This window comes from Bos indicus x Bos taurus, chromosome 25 (genome assembly GCF_003369695.1).
Source record: "Bos indicus x Bos taurus breed Angus x Brahman F1 hybrid chromosome 25, Bos_hybrid_MaternalHap_v2.0, whole genome shotgun sequence".
Lineage (NCBI taxonomy): Eukaryota > Metazoa > Chordata > Mammalia > Artiodactyla > Bovidae > Bos > Bos indicus x Bos taurus.
In genome coordinates this window covers 34,872,845-34,893,002 of record NC_040100.1, presented here as the reverse complement: position 1 = coordinate 34,893,002, position 20,158 = coordinate 34,872,845, and the positions used below count along the sequence as shown (strand labels likewise).

The 20,158-nt window shown below is 49.9% G+C and overlaps 1 protein-coding gene across 8 annotated transcripts in view; it reads left to right on the top strand.

The window, feature by feature from the left end:
- The window catches only part of ABAT (4-aminobutyrate aminotransferase), an 89,460-nt gene extending 75,971 nt beyond the window's left edge, over window positions 1-13,489 (top strand). For all 8 annotated transcript variants that reach the window (XM_027528266.1, XM_027528261.1, XM_027528264.1 and 5 more), the window contains 5 exons: window positions 318-455; window positions 2,019-2,186; window positions 3,635-3,781; window positions 8,366-8,477; window positions 10,319-13,489. In XM_027528266.1, coding sequence (XP_027384067.1) covers window positions 318-455; window positions 2,019-2,186; window positions 3,635-3,781; window positions 8,366-8,477; window positions 10,319-10,440 — 687 coding nt within the window. In that variant the 3' untranslated portion in view covers window positions 10,441-13,489. The remainder of the gene's footprint in view (window positions 1-317; window positions 456-2,018; window positions 2,187-3,634; window positions 3,782-8,365; window positions 8,478-10,318) is intronic.
- The last annotated feature ends 6,669 nt before the right edge of the window (window positions 13,490-20,158 follow it).

The window sequence follows — 20,158 nt, the reverse complement described above, 5'->3', positions numbered from 1 at the left end:
GAATGTTTTGCCTATGTTCTGTCCTAGGAGTTTTGTGGTGTTGTGTCTATATCTAAGTCTTTAAGCCATTTTGAGTTTACTTTGTGTGTGGCATGAGGGTGTGTTCTAACGTCACTGACTGCCATGCAGCTGTCCAGGTTTCCCAGCACCACTTGCTAAAGAGAAACTGTCTTTTCTCCACTGTATATTCTAATGATAAGACACCATGACATCGTCAGCATAACTTCCAGGGGTCCACAGCACCCCCATGCCCATCCTCCTCGGGGGCTGCCCAAGAGCCCCCACGAGCCCTTGTCCCGGCCCCCTTTGGAATCCAGGTGGAGGACCTGATCGTGAAATACCGGAAGAAGAAGAGGACGGTGGCCGGCATCATTGTGGAGCCCATCCAGTCTGAGGGCGGAGACAACCACGCGTCGGACGACTTCTTCCGGAAGTTGAGAGACATCTCCAGGAAGGTCAGTGCCCGGGGCCAGTTAGTTGGTTTTCCAGGGCAAAGGGTGAGCCTGGACTCCTTGTAAACTTCCAGATGTCTCAGAGGCCACCTGTGGGCCTCGTGGATAGAAAACTTGGGGTTGACGGCAGGACAGGGAATTCTTCCCTAAAATCTTCTTCCAAAGTCAGCCTCCAACCTGCCACCTTAGGTGGTGGTGGTGGTTTAGTCGCTAAGTCGTGTGCAATTCTTGCGACCCCATGGGCAGTAGCCCGCCAGGCGCCTCTGTCCATGGGATTCTCCAGGCAAGAATACTGGAGTGGGTTGCCATTTCCTTCTCCAGAGGATCTTCCCAACCCAGAGATCAAACCCGGGTCTCCCGCTTTGCAGGCAGGTTCCATCTTAGGGACACTCTCAAACAAGAGAAGGTCCCAGGGAAAGCCTCAGCCCCCTCGTCCCTTTTCTTTCTGGGGATCCCACCTCATCTTTCAGCCCATTGTGGTTCACTCTCCACAGAAACCAAATGAACAAACTTTAATATCATGTCTATTTGGGGTTTCCCAGATGACCCTGTGGGCTTCCTCTGTGGCTCAGCTGGTAAAGAACCCGCCTGCTATGCAGGAGACCTGGGTTTAATCCCTGGGTTGGGAAGATCCCCTGGAGAAGGGAAAGGCTACCCACTCTAGTATTCTGGCCTGGAGAATTTCATGGATTGTGTAGTCCATGGGGTCTCAAAGAGTCGGACACAACTAAGCGACTTTCACTTTCAGATGACGCTAGCGGTAAAGAACCTGCCTGCCAATGCAGGAGACATGAGAGATGTGGGTTTGATCTCTGGATTGGGAAGATCCCCTGGAGAAGGGAATGACAACCCGCTTCAGTATTCTTGCCTGGAGAATCCCATGAACAGAGGATTCTGGCGGGCTACAGTCCACAGGGTTGCAAAGAGTCGGACACGACTGAAGCATTTAGCATGCCTGCATATCTATTTTAATGTGTCTTGGTCCATCCAAGCAGTCAGTTTACAGATAAAGGTGATAAAAATTTATTTAAACACAGATGCTAAGTAAATAATAGTCCAGGTGGACGTCCCTTGTGGTCTACTGGTTAGGACTCTGCGATTCCACTGAAGGGGCAGGGATTCGATCCCTGCTCCGGGAACTAAGATCCTGCCTATAGCATGGTGTGGCCAAAATTAAGACCAATAATAACAATAGTCCGGGTGCTGAGCAGAGCTGGCAAACATGGCACCTGAAGTTTGGGAAACGGAGCGCCTTACCATCGGGGCACGCCTCCTTCTGAGCACGTTGGCCTGCTCAGGAACCAAAGCCAGTGGATCAAGGAGCCTTTGATGTTCCGATTTTGTTCCAGTTGGGCAGTGGGAGGCCACGCGCAGACACAGCCCTGCAGGAACTGCCCTCCTAAGCCTTCGTTTGGTTTTGCACAGCCTGAGAACACGGGCCAGGTGTGAGGTTCAGAAAGCAGTGGCTCTTGGGCTGGATTCGGGGATCCGAGGTCCGAGGTGGGGGGGCCCGAGGTGGGCGAGGTGCGCGCGGTGTTCATGTCTCCCTCACCCCGCCTGCGCCAGCACGGCTGTGCCTTCTTGGTGGACGAGGTTCAGACTGGAGGAGGCTGCACCGGCAAGTTCTGGGCCCACGAGCACTGGGGCTTGGATGACCCCGCGGACGTGATGACCTTCAGCAAGAAGATGATGACCGGGGGCTTCTTCCACAAGGAGGAGTTGCGGCCCAACGCTGTGAGTGGGGACCCCGCCTGCCTGTCCCCACCTCTGCTTTCCAGGGCAGGGGGCGTTGCTTTCTCTTAATTGCTTCTTTCTCACCAACAAGGCACTCAGTAAATACCTAAATGTCTCACAGAAGTTTCTGAAGCCTTATTTCTTCTCAACCTAATTTAAAGGCAATGGTTACAGTCACCCCAGCTCTCTCTGCAGGGTTGACTTTATAGCAGTCGATCTTCAGGCTTCTGATTTTTCTCTCTGTGCACAAGCAAAAATATTGTCAATAGCTGCTGCCGTGAACAGCGCCTTTGTCTCTGACCCAGTTCTAAATACTCTGCTTGTACTTTTAATCCTTACAACATCTAACCAAGTAAATGTTATTTTTCTCTCCCATTTTGCTAATGAGGAATCAGGCACAGAGACGTTAAGTAAGTTGTTTAAGGTCACACAGCCGATTAAGTGACAAAGTCAAGATATAAACCCAGAGCTCATGCTCTTAACCACTTTACTGGAATGCCATATGTACATACAGATTCTCTCTTTCTCTCTCTCTCTCAGGGCCCAGGGTCCCTCCTTCCATCATACCTTCATATAGCTTCTACCCTCAAGGTCACCTCATGATCCAAAATGGCTACTTGGGCTCCAGCCCTCAAATTTCAATTTTAGGCAGTAGGAAGGAACAAGGAGGCAAGGACAGAGTGGCCCACTTCTCGTCCTTAAGCAGCTTTCCCAGAAATCCCACAACGTTTCTGTTTCTCCCACTTTTGCCTAAGATCTGCTCACATGGCCACTCTTAACTGCAAGAGGGGCTGGGCAGTGTGTTTCAGCTGGGCTGCATTGACGCCTGAAAGAGGAGTAAAGGAGCGGCCTTTAAGGGCCAGGCTGCCATCGGTCCACTCCTGACTCCACCAAAGTGTTGTATGTTCACAAACAAATCACTTCACCTGGAACCCCAGCTCATCCTTTGTGAAAATAAGGATTGTGGTGATGAGGAGCCAACTGTCTCAGTTTCCCCAGGACTGAGGGATTTTCCAGGGCATGGATGAGTTGGTGTCCCTAATAGGAGTAACTAGAAGACCCACAGGGCTTCCCCAGTGGCTCAGCTGTAAAGAATCGCCTGCAGTACAGGAGACGCAGACTCGATCCCTGGGTGGGGAAGATCCCCTGGAGGAGGGCAACCCACCCCAGTATTCTAGCCTGGAGAATCCGGTGGACAGAGACTCCTGAAAGGCTACAGTCCATAGGGTCGCAAAGAGTCGAACATGACTGAAGCAACTTTAGCACACACGTGTTTAAGACCTACAAGATTGCTGTGATGGAAACAATTTGTTGAGACCATGTGTTATCCTCCCAGCCCTTAGCAGCTGCTTGCTGAGTTGATCTCTCTCCTCTTAAATGGGGAGAAGTGAGTCTGAGGCTACGTCTGGAACCTTTCTGATACCCGTGATATCTGATTCTGATTCCAGCCTTACCGGATCTTCAACACGTGGCTGGGAGACCCATCCAAGAACCTGCTGCTGGCCGAGGTCATCAATGTCATCAAGCGAGAGGACCTGCTGAACAACGCAGCCCATGCTGGGAAGGTCCTGCTCACAGGACTGCTTGACCTCCAGGTACTCCACCACCCCAGCCCCACCCCAACCTTCCAAGACCCCACCCATGGCTCCCAACGGCCCCTGGGGCAACAGCTGAGCCCTTCAGGGTGGCATCGCACCACTGCCCCAGTGATTCTGAATGGGCTGCACCATTTCTGTAGGGAGCGCCTTCCTACCCCTCATTTCCAATCTTGTTCCCGGTTCCTGATGCTCCTCTGAGAGTTCAAACATCCTCCTCTGAGTTCAGACATCCCTCCTTTGAGAAACCTCCCCAACACTCCTCTCTTCTTCCCACCCGTGTGCCGCCTGTTCCCTCCCCTGGACCGTCTTCTACACCCTGATCACTCCGTAGCAGTGCTCTCCAGGGGGACAGATTGCAAGCTCCTGTCGTTGTTCGGTTGTGTCCGACTCTTTGCGACCCCATGGACTGCAGCACGCCAGGCTTCCCTGTCCTTCACCATCTCCTGGATCTTGCTCAAACTCATGTCCATTGAGTCGGTGATGCCATCCAACCATCTCATCCTCTGTCATCCCCTTCTCCTCCCGCCTTCAATCTTTGCCAGCATCAGGGTCTTTTCCAATGAGTCAGTTCTTCGCATCAGGTGGCCAAAGTATTAGAGTTTCAGCTTCAGCATCAGTCCTTCCAGTGAATATTCAGGATTGATTTTCTTTAGGACTGGTTTGATCTCCTTGCAGTCCGAGGGACTCTCAAGAGTCTTCTCCAGCACCACAGTTCAAAAGCATCAGTTTTGCTTACAATCAAGATTGCAAGCTATACACATAATTTCAAAGGTCCTAGTAGCCATACTAAAAGTTAAACAGAAGGAGGTGAAGTTAATTTGAATAATATATTTTACTTGACCCGTCATATCCAAAATATTATTTCAACATGCCATCAATATAGAAAATAACATGATATTTCACATTCTTCTTCTCATAAGTCTTTGAAACCCAGTACGTATTTTACACTTGGTTGTTGTTCGGTTGGAGAAGGCAAAGGCACCCCACTCCAGCACTCTTGCCTGGAAAATCCCATGGACAGAAGAGCCTGGTAGGCTGCAGTCCATGGGGTCGATAAGAGTCGGACACGACTGAGCGACTTCACTTTCACTTTTCACTTTCATGCATTGGAGAAGGAAATGGCGACCCACTCCAGTGTTCTTGCCTGGAGACTCCCAGGGACGGGGGAGCCTGGTGGGCTGCCGTCTATGGGGTCGCACAGAGTCCGGCACGACTGAAGTGACTTAGCAGCAGCAGTAGCAGTTGTTTGGTCACAAAGTCATGTCCTACTCTTTGCAACCCCATGGACTGCAGCACAGCAGGCTTCCCTGTCCTTCGCTATCTCCCAGAGTTTGCTCAAACTCAAGTCCACTGAGTCGGTGATGCCATCCAACCATCTCATTCTCTGTTGCCCGCTTCTCCTCCTGCCCTCAGTCACTTAGGGCACACCCCAATTTGAAGTCACATTTCAACAGCCACATGTGGCCCCTCAGTGGACAGTAGAGCTCTCTGTTATAGTTATTTGCCTTTGTTATGTCTATTCTCTGCATGACACACTCTCCTAGATTTGGGGGTGGGGGATGTGGCTGGGAGGAACCACAGTGTCTCCAGGAGGAGAGCTGACCCTCCCCACATGGCTGGACAGAAAGCCCTTCCTTCCTCCAGGAGCTTGAAGCATCCAGTCCCTGGTGAGCTCAGCAGAACCGCTGCTGGTGACGGTGACGCTGACAGCGCTGTTGACGTTGAAGGGAGGAGGGACGGTAGTGAGAACAGCGTCCACTGATTGAGAGCCTGCTCCCCCCAAGTCCTCTCACAAGGGGCCTCGTGCATTCGTGTTTAAGTCCAGTAGTCACGCTAGTGATGGAGACACCACTGTTATCCCCATTTTACAGATGAGGAAATGAGGGGCAGAGAGCTATTAACTTGTCCAAAGTTACACAGCTTCTACGGTGCTTCTTTTCCTTTATTTTTAAAATGTACTTATTTCTTTGGCTGCACCAGCTCTAAATTGCAGCACACAGGATCTTTAGTTGCAGCATGTAGGATCTAGTTCCTCGACCAGGGGTGGAACCCAGGCCCCCGGCATTGGAAGTATAGAGTCTTGGTGGCCTCTGGACCACCAAGGAGGACTTCCACTGGGGTTTGAACCTGATTTTGGTGGCCTTCAAAGTCCATGTTCTTTGCCAGTGTTCACCTCTTTGACATGATCAAAGACATCATCCTTTTAAATTGTTTTTCCATCAATTGAAACTTTGCTCTGTTTAAAATTATTTTTCCATCAATTGAAAATTTGCTCTGTGCCAAGCATTGTGTTAAGTGCATTATCTCATTTAATCCTCAGAATAGGATTACTGCATTTCAAGGGAAAATAAATGCAGGATCCCCCAGTTAACATTTAAATTTCACAAGTCCAAAGCCCAGGGGAGAAAGGTAGGTGCTAGACTTGGTTCCCATCACAGGGAAGAGGCAGGAGCTTCAGGGACCAACTTCTTCCTCCCCAGATAGGGATGTGAGAGTTAGCAAATTACAATACAAGACTCTCAGTTAAGTTTAAAACATGGGAGTTAATTTTTTTTTTTTTTTTTTTAGCACAAATATATCCCATGCAATGTTTCGGACATACTTACACTGAAAAATTAGAAGTTGCTTGTCTGGGGCTTCCTTGGTGAGTCAGTGGTAAAAAATCCACCTGCCAATTCAGGACACTCGGGTCCCATCCCTGATCTGAGAAGATCCCACATGTCGGAGCAACTAGGCCCACGCGCCACAGCTACTGAGCCTGTGCTCTAGAGCCCTGGAACCGCAACTGCTGAAGCCTCCCTGCCTGCAGCCCATGTTCCGCAACAAGAGTTAGTTCAGTTGCTCAGTCATGTCCGACTCTTTGTGACCCCATGGACTGCAGCACGCCAGGCTTCCCTGCCCATCACCAACTCCCAGAGTTTGCTCAAACTCATGTCCATCGAGTTGGTGATGCCATCCAGCCATCTCATCTTCTGTCATCCCCTTCTCCTCCTGCCTTCAATCTTTCCCAACATCAGGGTCTTTTCCAATGAGTCAGTTCTTTGCATCAGGTGGTCAAAGTATCGGAGTTTCAGCTTCAGCATCAGTCCTTCCAATGAAGGAAATGGCAACCCACTCCAGTACCCTTGCCTGGAAAATCCCATGGACGGAGGAGCCTGGTAGGCTACAGTCCATGGGGTCGCAAAGAGTCAGACACAGCTGAGCGACTTCACTTTCCTTTTTCCTTTCCTGGTATGTGCTCTAGAAATATCTGTTCTTTACAATCTCAGATCGAGGATAAAGATATACAATGCACAGTCTTCAGTGTCAAACCTTCAGGCCTTCCATGACTTTATTTAGCCCTTCGGCTAGTGACACCCTTTCTCAGCAACTCCCTCAAGGCTCTGGGAACAGTCACTAATGGTTTTCCATCAGTCACATCAGTACTTCACCATCTTGTTTTCAAGATGTTTTTCCACGATGTACTTTTTACTGCTCCTAGCGCTTTGCCTGGGGGTGATGAGAAAGTCATTCTTATTTTTCAAAGAAGCTCTGTTAATTATAGTACAGGCCTGTGCATAGCATATTCCCTACAGTACTCCGCAGCAAGAGAGGCCACCACAATGAGAAAACCACGCGCCACGAGTAAAGAGTAGCCTTCCACGCACCGAAACTAGAGAAAAGCTCACACAGCAAGGAAGACCCAACACAGCCAAAAATAAATAAATAAAAGTTAGAAAAGAACTTGCTTATCTGAAATTTATCTGGGTGTCCTGTATTTTTTTCTGGCACCCCTAAGCCAGAACAAGTTGAAGTTAGAAGAATATGATTCTCATTTTCTGGATGGGAATGGGAAGCTTTAAACCCAGGTCTGCCTGATTGTAGACGCTGAAGGGGTTAAGTGTGGCTGCTGAGACAGCTGAGCCCCTCCAACTGTGCTGCCTGTAGCTTGAAGGGGGATTTCTTTTTCTTTTCTTGGACTGGATTTGCATTTAGACTGAGGCTGGGTGGGAGCAGGTGCTAGAAAAAGCCTCTGGGAAGGATGGGAGCAGAAGGACCTTCCCTCCTGCTGCCCGTTCCCTCCCCCGTTGCCAGGGTGGCAGGGGAAATGTCGAACACTTCTGTGTCCCCTGGGGGGACAGCTGGGCCCCAATTGCAGTTGTCGGTGCTGGAGTGTGGACGTGTCAGGGCCGGCCGGGCTCTGCAAGGATCCTGTTGTTCTGAGGCTGTCCCTGCCCTGAGCCCAGTGGCCATGAGGTCCACGTGGACTGATGGCTGCCTTGGCTCTTTTCTTTTTTACTGCACCGGGTCTTCGTTGCTGCGTGGGCTTTCTCTAGTTGCAGTGAGCAGGGGCTAACCTCTAGTTGCGGCGTTCAGGCTTCTTGTTGCGGTGGCTTCTCTTGCCGCAGAGCACGGGCTCTGGGATGCGGGCCTCAGTCATTGTGGTGCACGGGGCTTAGCTGCCCCACAGGCCGTGGGATCTTCCCGGACCAGGGATGGAGCCCACATCCCCTGCATTGGCAGGCGGATTCTTAACCCCTGGACCACCAGAGAAGTCTTGCCTTCCTTTGCACTGATGCCGGTCTTGTCTCCCAACTGCAGGCCCGGTTCCCCCAGCTCATCAGCAGAGTCAGAGGGCGAGGCACCTTCTGCTCCTTCGACACTCCAGACGAATCCGTGCGGAATAAACTCATTTCAATAGCCAGAAACAAAGGTAAGGCAGCTGGGCAGCGGGGGGCGGGGAGGCGGGGGGAGTGACCACAGTTCCTGGTGGGGGGCCCAGTAGGGGCGCAGAGGTGAACCTTCACAGGACTAAAAATAGTCGGAATCTCCTTTCTCAAAAGAAGAGAAAGTTACCAGGGAGCTTTATTTGTATGTTGATTCATGTGGCAATATTCCCCGAGGTAAGTGGTGCCTATGCTGGAAAGGATCAGGAAAACTTCCTTCAAGGAGTTTTCAATCTAGCAGGAAGGGGTGACATCAAAGAGAATATTTCAGAAACAACCTATTACAGTTTTAAGTCCTAGGATGGAAGAAAAGGAGCTAGAGAGCAAATAGCTAGGGAAAATGTCCAGGAGATCAGGGGAGGCTTCCTGGAGGAAGCAGCATTTTGCTGGATGAATACCGGTTGGCCAGGTGAAGAAGGTGAGAAGGAGCATTTTGGGCAGAGGGAGGGAGGTGTTCCTTTAGCTGGGTGAGACGGGGCTTAGAGTGTGACAAGGGACAGAGGCGGCGGCGGGCGAATCAGGTTCAGGTGGGTAAGGTTCAAGATTCCAGACTTTCTCCTGAGAGCTATGGGAGCCCTGGAAGTTTTAAGTGGGGGAGATCAGAGTGCCTGCTGGGTGTCTAAGCCAGTGTCTTTCACATGGACCATCTTAGAGGATCCCAGCAGCAACCCTGAAGGGCAGGGTAATTCATCTCCTCTTGAGAATGGGAAAAAAAAAAACAAATTTCAGAGACTCTGTGCAACCCAGGCAAGGACCCCAATCTAGTCAAAGGTGAAGTCACCCTTTAAAATAAGCACATTCTGGGGACTCCCTGATGGTCCAGTGGTTAAGACTCTGCGCTTCCCCTGCAGGGGGCATGGGTTCTGTCCCTGGTCCAGGACACTAAGATTCCCGCAGGCCATAAATAAATAGATTTTTAAAATAAAAGAAGCAGATTCCAGGAATTCCCTGGTGGTCCAGTGGTTAAGACTCTGCGCTTCCACTACATGGGGCACGAGTTCAAACCCTGGTCCGAGAAACTAAGATTCCCGTAGGCCATAAATAAATAGATTTTAAAAATAAATTCCAGGAACTCCCTGGCCTCCAGTGGTTAAGACTCGGCACTTTCACTGCTGAGGCCACAGGTTCCCTCCCTGATTGGGGAACTAAGATCCCGTATGCTAAAAAATAATAATAATAAGCAGATTCCATCTCTTGGACATGCTGCTGACCTGCCCACACTTTTGTAACTTACTTTTTTTCATAATTGTATTTATTCAGTTACTTTTGGCTGCACTCAGGCTTTCTCTAGTTGCAGGGAGCAGGGACTACTCTCTAGCCGCGTGGTGTGCAGGCTTCTCACTGTGGTGGCTTCTCTCGTGGCGGAGCACGGGCTGTAGAGCACGTGTGGCACACAGGCTTAGCTGCTCCGTGGCATGTGGGATCTTCCTGGACCAGGGGTCAAACCCGTGTCCCCTGCACCGGCAGGCCGATTCTTAACCACTGGACCACCAGGGAAGTGCTGTAATTTAGTTCTTTACTTATTTTCTCTCCCTGCCGCACCGTGAGTTCCTAGAAGGCAGGGACCTGGTCTCAGGGTTTCTCCATCAGCAGGGCTAGTTTGGGGCAACAGAGCTGGCATTTGCAGTTGGAAGGGAGGGAGGAAAGAGAGAAGGTGGGTGAGCTGGGTGATGGGAGACAGTGAGAAGGCTGGATGGGTGGCTAGCGGAAGGATGAAACAGTCCAGATGGATGGTAGCACCCCTGCGTGACCGTGCCCCCAGGGGACCCCCAGCAGGTGACTCTGAGCCCGAGCCCCTAACCCACCCACCCCTTGCCTCTCCTTCCAGGCCTGATGCTGGGGGGCTGCGGCGACAAGTCCATCCGCTTCCGTCCCACTCTGGTCTTCCGAGATCACCACGCCCACCTGTTCCTCAACATCTTTAGTGACATCCTAGCTGACTTCAAGTAAAGAAGCCCTCTCCTCCACGCTCTGAGGACGGCCTGACCTCAACCGTTGTCCAATTGATTAGTTCGCCTAATTCATGTTTTCACTCAAAGTTTCAGAGGTGAAGGCATAAACTGAACGGTTACTTGTGAAGGAGGGGATGTCTCTGGTGGCTTGGGGGCAGGGAGGGGCTGGTTGGGGTCTCCGTCTCCGTGGAGCCGGTGGCGCACATTGATTTTCAGCTCAGAGATTCTGCTTGAGCCCTGGACTTAGTCTTAGGATGGTCCCTGGGGGTCCTGGCCACATAACTGCCCACCAGGAACCCCCCCAATACCTTTTGAAGCCAGTCAAGGGAATGACACCTGCTGCTGGGGCTGGCGGCTGGGGCTCCTGGGTTCCGTTCCACTCAAGGGACACATTCAGAGAGGGGAGGATGCTGGTTCTCCCTCCCCTGTCCTATGCAAACAGACTCACGTCCCCCTCATCCCCCTCTGAGCATGTCCCATGGGCAGTGCAGTGATGGGCAGGACAGAGCATGGGAAGGCAGGATGGCAGGGACATGAGACTGAGCTTTGGGCTGTGGGAAGGGGGTCTTCTAGCCACTCCCCCGATGCATCTGGGGATTTCTCTCCAAACTGTGAATTCTCTCCTTGATGGGGTTTCATCCTGGGAGAATCTCTGGGCGGCATCACCAACCAGTCTTAGTCACCACTCTCATTCCCCAAGTCCCCTCCCTCCTGTTAGGCATCAGCCCAGACCTCCCTCCTGGGAAGGAAAGCTGTAGCCCATCACCCTGGGACACACTCCCGGGAGTGTCAGCCCAGGCTGGGGACAGCAGAGACCACTCCCCCCTTCCTGTCCTCCCAGCTTCTGGGGTCTGACTTTGGACCCCTGGTCGGGGGGAAACCCTTTCTCTAGCTTCTGCTCATCCACCTCTGCTCCACAAGTGAGCAGCGCCCCAGGAATGTTTTCCGCTCCGTCAGAGGGACTTGGTTACAGGACCAAGTTTCTTCCTGCGGGAGGCGTCACGCATTAAACGCACAGAGCTCCAGGCAGGAAAATGCAGCCTGTCAGGGCGCGGCGATTTCCTTGTCGTTATTGCTCTGAGTGAGATTTTCCCGCCACGCGTGAGTGTGAGAGGACCAGGCAGGTGATGCTTAGAGGACGCTTCACTGGACGATGGCTGAGGTTCAGGGGGGTCTCTCCTGGAGATGAGACAATTTGCAACTGATTTGACTTCAGTTGCTTCTAAAACAGAGCAGCAGGTCATCCTAGAGCAGTGAGGTGTGGTTTAGTGGGTAGATGAAGGAAGTCTGTCCAAAAGGAAGCCATTGGGGTCTCCCCATGCCTTGGTTGACTGTTTTGGGGAGCCAGGCAGATCAAGAATCTCAATTCAGCACTTTTCTCTTTTAATAACTAATCATCCAAAGATCTCAAAGTGCTTTGGTTTTTTTCTTCCCGCTTCCACTGTTCAGCAGATTTGGTCATCAACCTATGTTTGCCGAGAGTGAAAGGCAAACTCACATGTTTAACAAGAACACGGACAGATCCGTGAATACTGGTTCACCCCACATCCTGCACTCAGTGCTAATCTGTTGCTTTTAAGGAGCTCTGCTGTGTCCGAGGGCATGCGCACTGCCAGCTAAGTGGAGTTCCCTCTGTCTACAACTTTCACTCACTTGTAGATTCATTTATTTATCCAGTCATTCATTCATGAAACTTGCATTAAATATCTGCTCTGTCCCAGGCCCAGTGCTAAGCACTAGAAATCCAAAGGTGACATAAAACCTAGTCCCTGCTCTCAAGGGACTCACCCTCCCATTGGGAACAACAGACTCTTAAACCAACAATCAATGCAGAATGGCAAGTGCCATAACAGCAGTATGTGTGGGAACATCAGGAAATCAGAGGGTGTGACCTGATCCACCTAAGGGTCAGAGGAGGGTCCAAGGAGAAAGTGACATTTAAGCAGGGTTTTGCAGGATGCGTAAGAGTTCACCTAGCAGACAAGGCAAGGAAGTGTTGCAGAAAGGGAACAGCATATGCAAAGACACATCCGTTCACAGCCTCACACCTTTCACAGGGGATCCAGATTCCACAGGCAATATCCCAAGATTCAAGGCCTTATTTAACAAACAAGCAAAATGCAAACCAAACCATACTTCACATATGCTTTCTCTGGAGAAACAGCATCGGATCCAAACAAACTGTGAGGTTCCTGGAGTCCAAAAGGTTTTTAAGCCAGTGCCCAAGCAGAAACATGGCTCTCTTTGGTGGAGAGACTGGCTCCAATATTTTGTTCTCTCCCCATAGGGCATGGACAGATAAATGAAATCTTTTTTTTTTTTTTTTAATCTGGAGAGTCACAACCAGACTTATTCACTCCTTACCAAGGGAAGTTACTTCTTAGAAAACTTTTTAAGCCATTTATCAGCCAGTTCTCATTGACTCAGGGCTGAGTGAGTTCCTGAGACATCCTCTTTTGGAGGTGGGGGGTCTAGCTGGAAGAACTTCAAGGTAAAGATTCTCAGCAGTGTTCAAGAAACTTGTCAGAGGTTAGTGGAACACAGGGAGAGTAGAAAACAGGTGCAGAAGAGTTTTTTTGACCTATGGTCTGGAAATGAATCCATCCCACAGTAGTGCCATGGAGTTTAGTACATGTCGCTAGGACATCTCATCCCTTTTACAGAAAAACGAGGTCCAGTAATAGCAAATCTTAGCACATCCTCACTTTTATTATAAATGGGTGTTTGTGTTTTTTTTTTACAATTTTTACTGACACTCAGTAACCATGCAAAGTTGTGTACAACATTCATCTGTCTATATATCTATACGTGTCTATATCTATCTATATATCAACTCATGGTAGAAAACCATAGCTAGGGAACCTCGCCGACTTACCCGCATACAAAATGATCTTGTTTACAGTATTCTGTTGACAGTGCCAATAAATGATAAAGAAATTAACGCGTCACGATGTAACGGATGACCCTATGCCCAATTCCATGAATTCAATCTGTTTCCTGTGTTCATCAGTATTCTTAAATTAAAAACAAAATGTTTATAATGGAAACATCTGCGTATAAGTGGTCTTTTTGGTTAGAAATGGTTTTGGTAAGGACTCATTTGACAAGTTCTTATTAAGCACGTATGATAAAAGTGCTTAATCATAACTCTTCAGGATGTCTTGGGGTAATTCTGTGCCTGCATTAAGTCTGCCTTGGGCTCAGGAAGCCTGCTGAGGCCATTCAGTTCATCAGAGTTCATCTAAGGTATACTACGTGTCGGGGGTGGACAAGGTGTGGTCCTCGGCTCACCTGCCATGGGCCTGTCTAAGGACCAGGATACAGGAGGATGCTGTTTGTGAAAAAAAAAAGACAGGTCCGAGGCATGGTGGAAGTTAGGCCCCTGAATTTCAACCTCATGGTTGAGTGAGAACGGCTCCAATGACTCAGAGGAGGGGTAGAAGGCATTCCAGACCAAGAGAACAGCCAGCTGAAGGCTGGGTGAGGCAGGCAGGTCTGTGGCGTTCAGCATGACTGTATCACAAAGACGGGGAGACGGGAAGAGCCTGGAGACCAGGCCAAAGAAGAAGGCAGGGCACGGATCCAGAGGGCCTTCTGAGCCAGGCTGGGCCTGCCACACAGTGATGGAGTCACCGAAGGGCTGGGGTAAGGGGGTAATCAACGTGCATTCTCGAAAGAATGTCCCGAGCACCCACTGTGAACATCAGAGTGCCTGGACCACCAGGTGGGAATCTGTGGCCTTGAAATGACTGGGTAGCCCGACCAGGACAGCAGTAATGGGCTGGATTGGGAGATCCAATGGGATCTCTCCCAGTAATGGGAGAGGCCGAGCACAGAACCCACAGAGCCCAGGACACTGACAGTCCACACTAGGTACCTTGTGTTGCTTCATTTTTAATGTTTTTTAATTTATTTGGCTGCACCGGGTCTCCGTTGCACCATGTGAGATCTTTTTTTTTAACTTGTGCCATGTGGGATCTAGTTTCCTGACCAGAGATCGAACCCAGGCCCCCTGCCTTGGCAGTGTGGAGTCTTAGCCACTGGGAAATCCCAACACTGGACACACTTTGGAGTCGGCCTAAAGAGCTTTGTAAAACTCCTAATGCTTGTGCCCCACCCCAAACCAATTCAACCACATTCTTTCTGCCACCGCTTGAGGTGGTTAAGTTGAGGACCAGCTGGCATCAGCCCGCAGGCAGGTTGCAGCATGGGAAAGCGGGGAAGAGATGCTGAGTCAGCACCTGGGGGCGGAGGGCGGGGGGGCAGGGGCGGGGCGGGGAGAAAGAGAGATAAAAAAAAAAAGTCTGCCTCTCCTGTCCTCCTGGTGTCCTGACCTGGAACCAGGCAGGGGTCGTGGGCTCCTGACTCGCTTCTGTGCCCAGCTGGCTCCGTAACCCTACACAGCCCTTATTTTTCTCACGTGGAAAATGTATGGTTTGGATCACAGGATTTTCAGTGTTCCTTCTGGCTGGGACACCCAACACATCTATGAAATAATTGCACTTGGAAAGTAATATCTACCATTAAATGTGCTTTTAAGAATAATCACAGGTAATGATAATATTTATCATTTGTTTGAGCATCTGCTACCTGTGAGAATATTCTGGTGAAAGTGAAAGTGTGAGTTGCTCAGTCATTTCTGACTCTGCGACCCCATGGACTATAGACCTCCAGGCTCCTCTGTCTATGGGATTCTCCAGGCAAGAATACTGGAGTGGGTTGCCATTCCCTTCTCCAGGGGATCTTCCCTACCCAGGGATGGAACCCAGGTCTCCTGCATAGCAGGCAGATTCTGAGGTACCATCTGAGCTACCAGGGGAGCCCATATTCTGCTGGGGCTTTGTAATTGTCACAACACGCCTATGCATGTGGCAGCCTGTTTGTAAAATGAGAAGCCTGATGCTCAGATAGGTTGGAGACCCTGCCCAGCATCATGCAGCCTAGAAGCGGGGATTTGAGACATGGTGGGGGGCGGGGGGTGTGCATGCACACATTCCATCAGCATGGGGTTGATTGAGGAGCGACCACTCAGGACACTTCTCTCTGCCATTCTGGCCACTGGCCTAAGAAAGTGGACTTGAACTGGCCAGCATTAGTGTAAGCTCCTGAATGTATATCCCTAAGGCAGGTAGGTGGAACGTGCCAGGACTTCTGTTAAAAACAGTTACTGTTTCCAATTTTCTGTCCTTCTTCCCGCATGCCCCCAGGAGTAGGCAGGACAAGGCAGGAGAATGATCAGCTGCTTTCTAGCTGGGCAACCTTGAGCAAGTGCCTTCACTTCTCTGAGCATCACCCGCAGAGTGAGACGGATCATGGTAATGCAGCTGACACTTATTGAGGGCTTTCCTGGACCAAGCGCTATTTTAAGTGCTTTTTGTGTAGGAAGTCAGTCCCTTCAACCACCTTCGGTGGGTGCTTTGAGTGTCATCAATTCACAAAGGAAGAAACCAAAGCACAGAGAGCGATTAAATGACTGGCCCAAACTCACAGCCCGGGAGTGACAGGGCCGGGGTTCCAACCAGCTAGAAGTCTTGCTTCCAAACATGGTGCTTTCCATACTCGTGCAACTTCCGGCTCTCCAACTCCAGCCGTTGCTGGGGGATTCAAGAAAAGCACATAATCATCGCCTGACAAGTAACAGGTGCTGAATACATGCTGGTTCCTTCGGCCACTTGATCTCCAAGCATGGAGTTCACACATAGCTCTAAATATAAAATCTACTTCCCAACAAGGAGACAAGTCCCACCAGATCCCAGGGTAGCTTACAACAGTTAATCAGTAAAATGGATGCTTTGTCTCTAGGGTTGGTACAGACATGGCCAGATGGTATTGGCCCTGCCTGATTAACCCTCATCAGGCAAGAATTTACAGTTGAATGAATGCTGCACAGTCAAAACAAGGCCATAAAAGTTGGGATTCTGCCCAGGTTTCAAAAGGACCCTGTGGCTTTCCATTCAGGACTCATGAGTCCTGAATTCTTAAAGCAGCCTAGGGCAAGCTCCTAGTTATTTGGGTAACTTGCCCCAGGCTGGCCCCCTGCAAGCAGCTAAGCCCATCAGATCTGTTTTGGGGATCGCATTAAATGTGCCTGTTGATGATGGGATGGGGGTGGACTACCTGGGCCTCTAACAAGGTAAGGCTCAGTTTCGATAACCAAGAGAGGAAGGACAGGGCTTCCGAGGTGGAGCTAGTGGTAAAGAACCCACCTGCCAATGCAGGAAATGTAAGAGACTTGGATTTGATCCCTGGGCGGGGAAGATCCCCTGGAGGAGGGCATAGCAACACACTCCAGTGTTCTTGCCTGGAGAATCTTCATGGACAAAGGAGCCTGGTGGGCTATGGCCCATAGGGTCACAAAGAGTTGGACACAACTGAAGCGACTTAGCACACACACATGCATCAGATCAGATCAGATTAGATCAGTCGCTCAGTCGTGTCCGACTCTTTGCAACCCCATGAATTGCAGCACGCCAGGCCTCCCTGTCCATCACCGACTCCCGGAGTTCCCTGAGACTCACGTCCATTGAGTCAGTGATGCCATCCAGCCATCTCATCCTCTGTCGTCCCCTTCTCCTCTTGCCCCCAATCCCTCCCAGCATCAGAGTCTTTTCCAATGAGTCAACTCTTCACATGAAGTGGCCAAAGTACTGGAGTTTCAGCTTTAGCATCATTCCTTCCAAAGAAAGCCCAGGGCTGATCTCCTTGCAGTCCAAGGGACTCTCAAGAGTCTTCTCCAACACCACACTTCAAAAGCATCAATTCTTTGGCGCTCAGCCTTCTTCACAGTCCAACTCTCACATCCATACATGACCACTGGAAAAACCATAGCCTTGACTAGACGAACCTTTGTTGGCAAAGTGATGTCTCTGCTTTTGAATATGCTACCTAGGTTGGTCGTAACTTTCCTTCCAAGGAGTAAGCGCCTTTTAATTTCATGGCTGCAGTCACCATCTGCAGTGATTTTGGAGCCCAGAAAAATAAAGTCTGACACTGTTTCCACTGTTTCCCCATCTATTTCCCATGAAGTGATGGGATCAGATGCCATGATCTTAGTTTTCTGAATGTTGAGCTTTAAGCCAACTTTTTCACTCTCCACTTTCACCTTCATCAAGAGGCTTTTTAGTTCCTCTTCACTTTCTGCCATAGGGTGGTGTCATCTGCATATCTGAGGTTATTGATATTTCTCTCAGCAATCTTGATTCCAGCTTGTGTTTCTTCCAGCCCAGCGTTTCTCATGATGTACTCTGCATAGAAGTTAAATAAGCAGGGTGACAATATACAGCCCTGACGTACTCCTTTTCCTATTTGGAACCAGTTTGTTGTTCCATGTCCAGTTCTATCTGTTGCTTCCTGACCTGCTTATAGATTTCTCAAGAGGCAGATCAGGTGGTCTGGTATTCCCATCTCTTTCAGAATTTTCCACAGTTTCTTGTGATCCACACAGTCAAAGGCTTTGGCATAGTAAAGACAACAGTTCCCAGCTCTGCACACTGTGAATGCCCCCTGGCTGCAGCTGACTCACCGCAGTCTGCAGGACCCCCTGTCTTAGCTCAGGCTGCTCAAACAGGATACCATAGGCAGGGACTTCCCTGGGGGTCCAGAGGTTAAGACTCTGGCTTCTAATGCAAGGGGCATGGGTTCCATCTCTGGTTGGGGAACTAAGATCCTAAGATCTCACATGCCACACAGCACAGCCAAAAAATATAATAATAATAATAATAAAATAACTTTAAAAAATAAATACTAACAAAAATAAATTAAAAAAAAAAAAAAGAATACCATAGACAGGGCAGCATAAACAGCCAACATTTATTTCTCACGAGTCTGGAGGCTGGAAGTTCATGGTTGGGTCCTTGGTGAGGGTCTCTTCCTACTTGTCCTCACATGGCACTGATTCCATAATGAGGGCCCCACCCTCATGACTTCATCTAACAAGAATCACCTCCCAGAGGCCCCACCTCCAAACAGCATCACACGGCTGCGGGGGCGTTTCTACATACGAATTTTAGGAGGGGACACAAACACTCAGTCCATAGCAACTACCATGTGAAAACACATGCTACAGGTCACCCCATTTCCTGTTGGTTTTGTTGTTGCTAATCTGAGGCATGGGGACAGCTCCTGGGTGCTGCCCTGCTGGTGCACTGCAGAGGCCCTAACCCATTTCTGTTGCCACAGGGTGACCCGGGATCGTGGGGGGCTGCGGGGAAAGGGGGGCGCAGCAGGAATGAAGGGGTGGAATGATGCATTTGCTCTGTGCGCCCTCTGCTGGTACTGTGCGAGCAAACCACACATCCTGGAAGCGGACTGAAGTGAAAGCTGCTCAGTCGTGTCCAACTCTTTGCGACTATACAGTCCATGGAATTCTCCAGGCCAGAATACTGGAGTGGGTAGCCTTCCCTTCTCCAGAGATTGGACCAACCCAGGGATCGAACCCAGGTCTCCAGCATTGCAGGCAGATTCTTTACCAGCTGAGCCACAAGGAAAGCCCAAGAATACTGGAGTGGGTAGAGTTGGCTCTTCCCGCCAAAACTGGTGAGAATCTAGGCTCTCATCTCCCACTGCGCTGACACTTCTGGGCTGTGACTGTCAACCTAGATGACAATGGAAATCACCATCACCTAAGGAAGCTGGGCATGGGCCTGGGCCTGCGGGTCTGCTCAGTCATGTCCGGCTCTTTGCGACCCTATGAACTGTAACCCACCAGGCTCCTCTGTTCAGAGGACTTTTCAGGCAAGAATACTCGGCAATGGTGTTTTTTTTATAGGTCTCCAGGTGATTCTACACGTGGAGCCCAGATTGAGAACCTTTAGGGGGGGGAAAAAATGGCTGAGGGAAACAAAATCCACAGAGACACATTATTCTGGTGCTTCCCATCCTGACCATCTATTTCAGAAATTCCCAGCCTGGGTGCATTGCAGAATTAGCCTCAAGCTTGACCAGGGAAGTGCTTACAAGTATCCTAAGAGGCCTATTTGAGTTCATTTTGGGTTGTAGTAAGTCAAAAGTGAAAGTGAAAGTAAAGGCACTCAGTCCTATCCGACTCTTTGCAACCCCATGGACTGTAGCCTACCAGGCTCCTCCCTCCATGGGTTTCTCCAGGCAAGAGTACTGGAGTGGGTTGCCATTTCCTTCTCCAGGGGATCTTCCCAACCCAGGGATCAAACCCGGTCTCCCACATTCCAGGCAGATGCTTTAACCTCTGAGCCACCAGGGAAGCCCCTAATAAGTCAAGGTCAAACCATTAATCCTTAAGACATTTTATAGGAACAGACTATCAAATAGCACAGCCTTGGGAAAACAGGCTCACAGGCGTTGAAGGCATCTGATGAGCAGGTGAGGGAAGGGTAGAGCCAGGCTCCAACTATATAATCAAGTCTTCTGTATAACTGAATCCTCACCATAAACTTTTTTTAAAGTCTTTTTTTGATGTGGACCATTTTTTGTCTTTATTGAATTTGTTGCAATATTGCTTCTGTTTTTTGCTTGTTTTGGCTTTTTGGCTGCAAGGCTTGTGGGATCTTAGTTCCCGAACCAGGGATCAAACCCACGCCCCTTGCATTGGATGGCAAAGTCTTAACCACTGGACCACCAGGGAAGTCTCCATACTATAACTTCTTGAGGGTTAAGTCAGAGAAAGAAACTGGAAAAGGAGAGACTTCTATGTAGAAGATATCTGGGGAGAAAAGCTTCCAGGCAGAGGAACTGTGTCATTA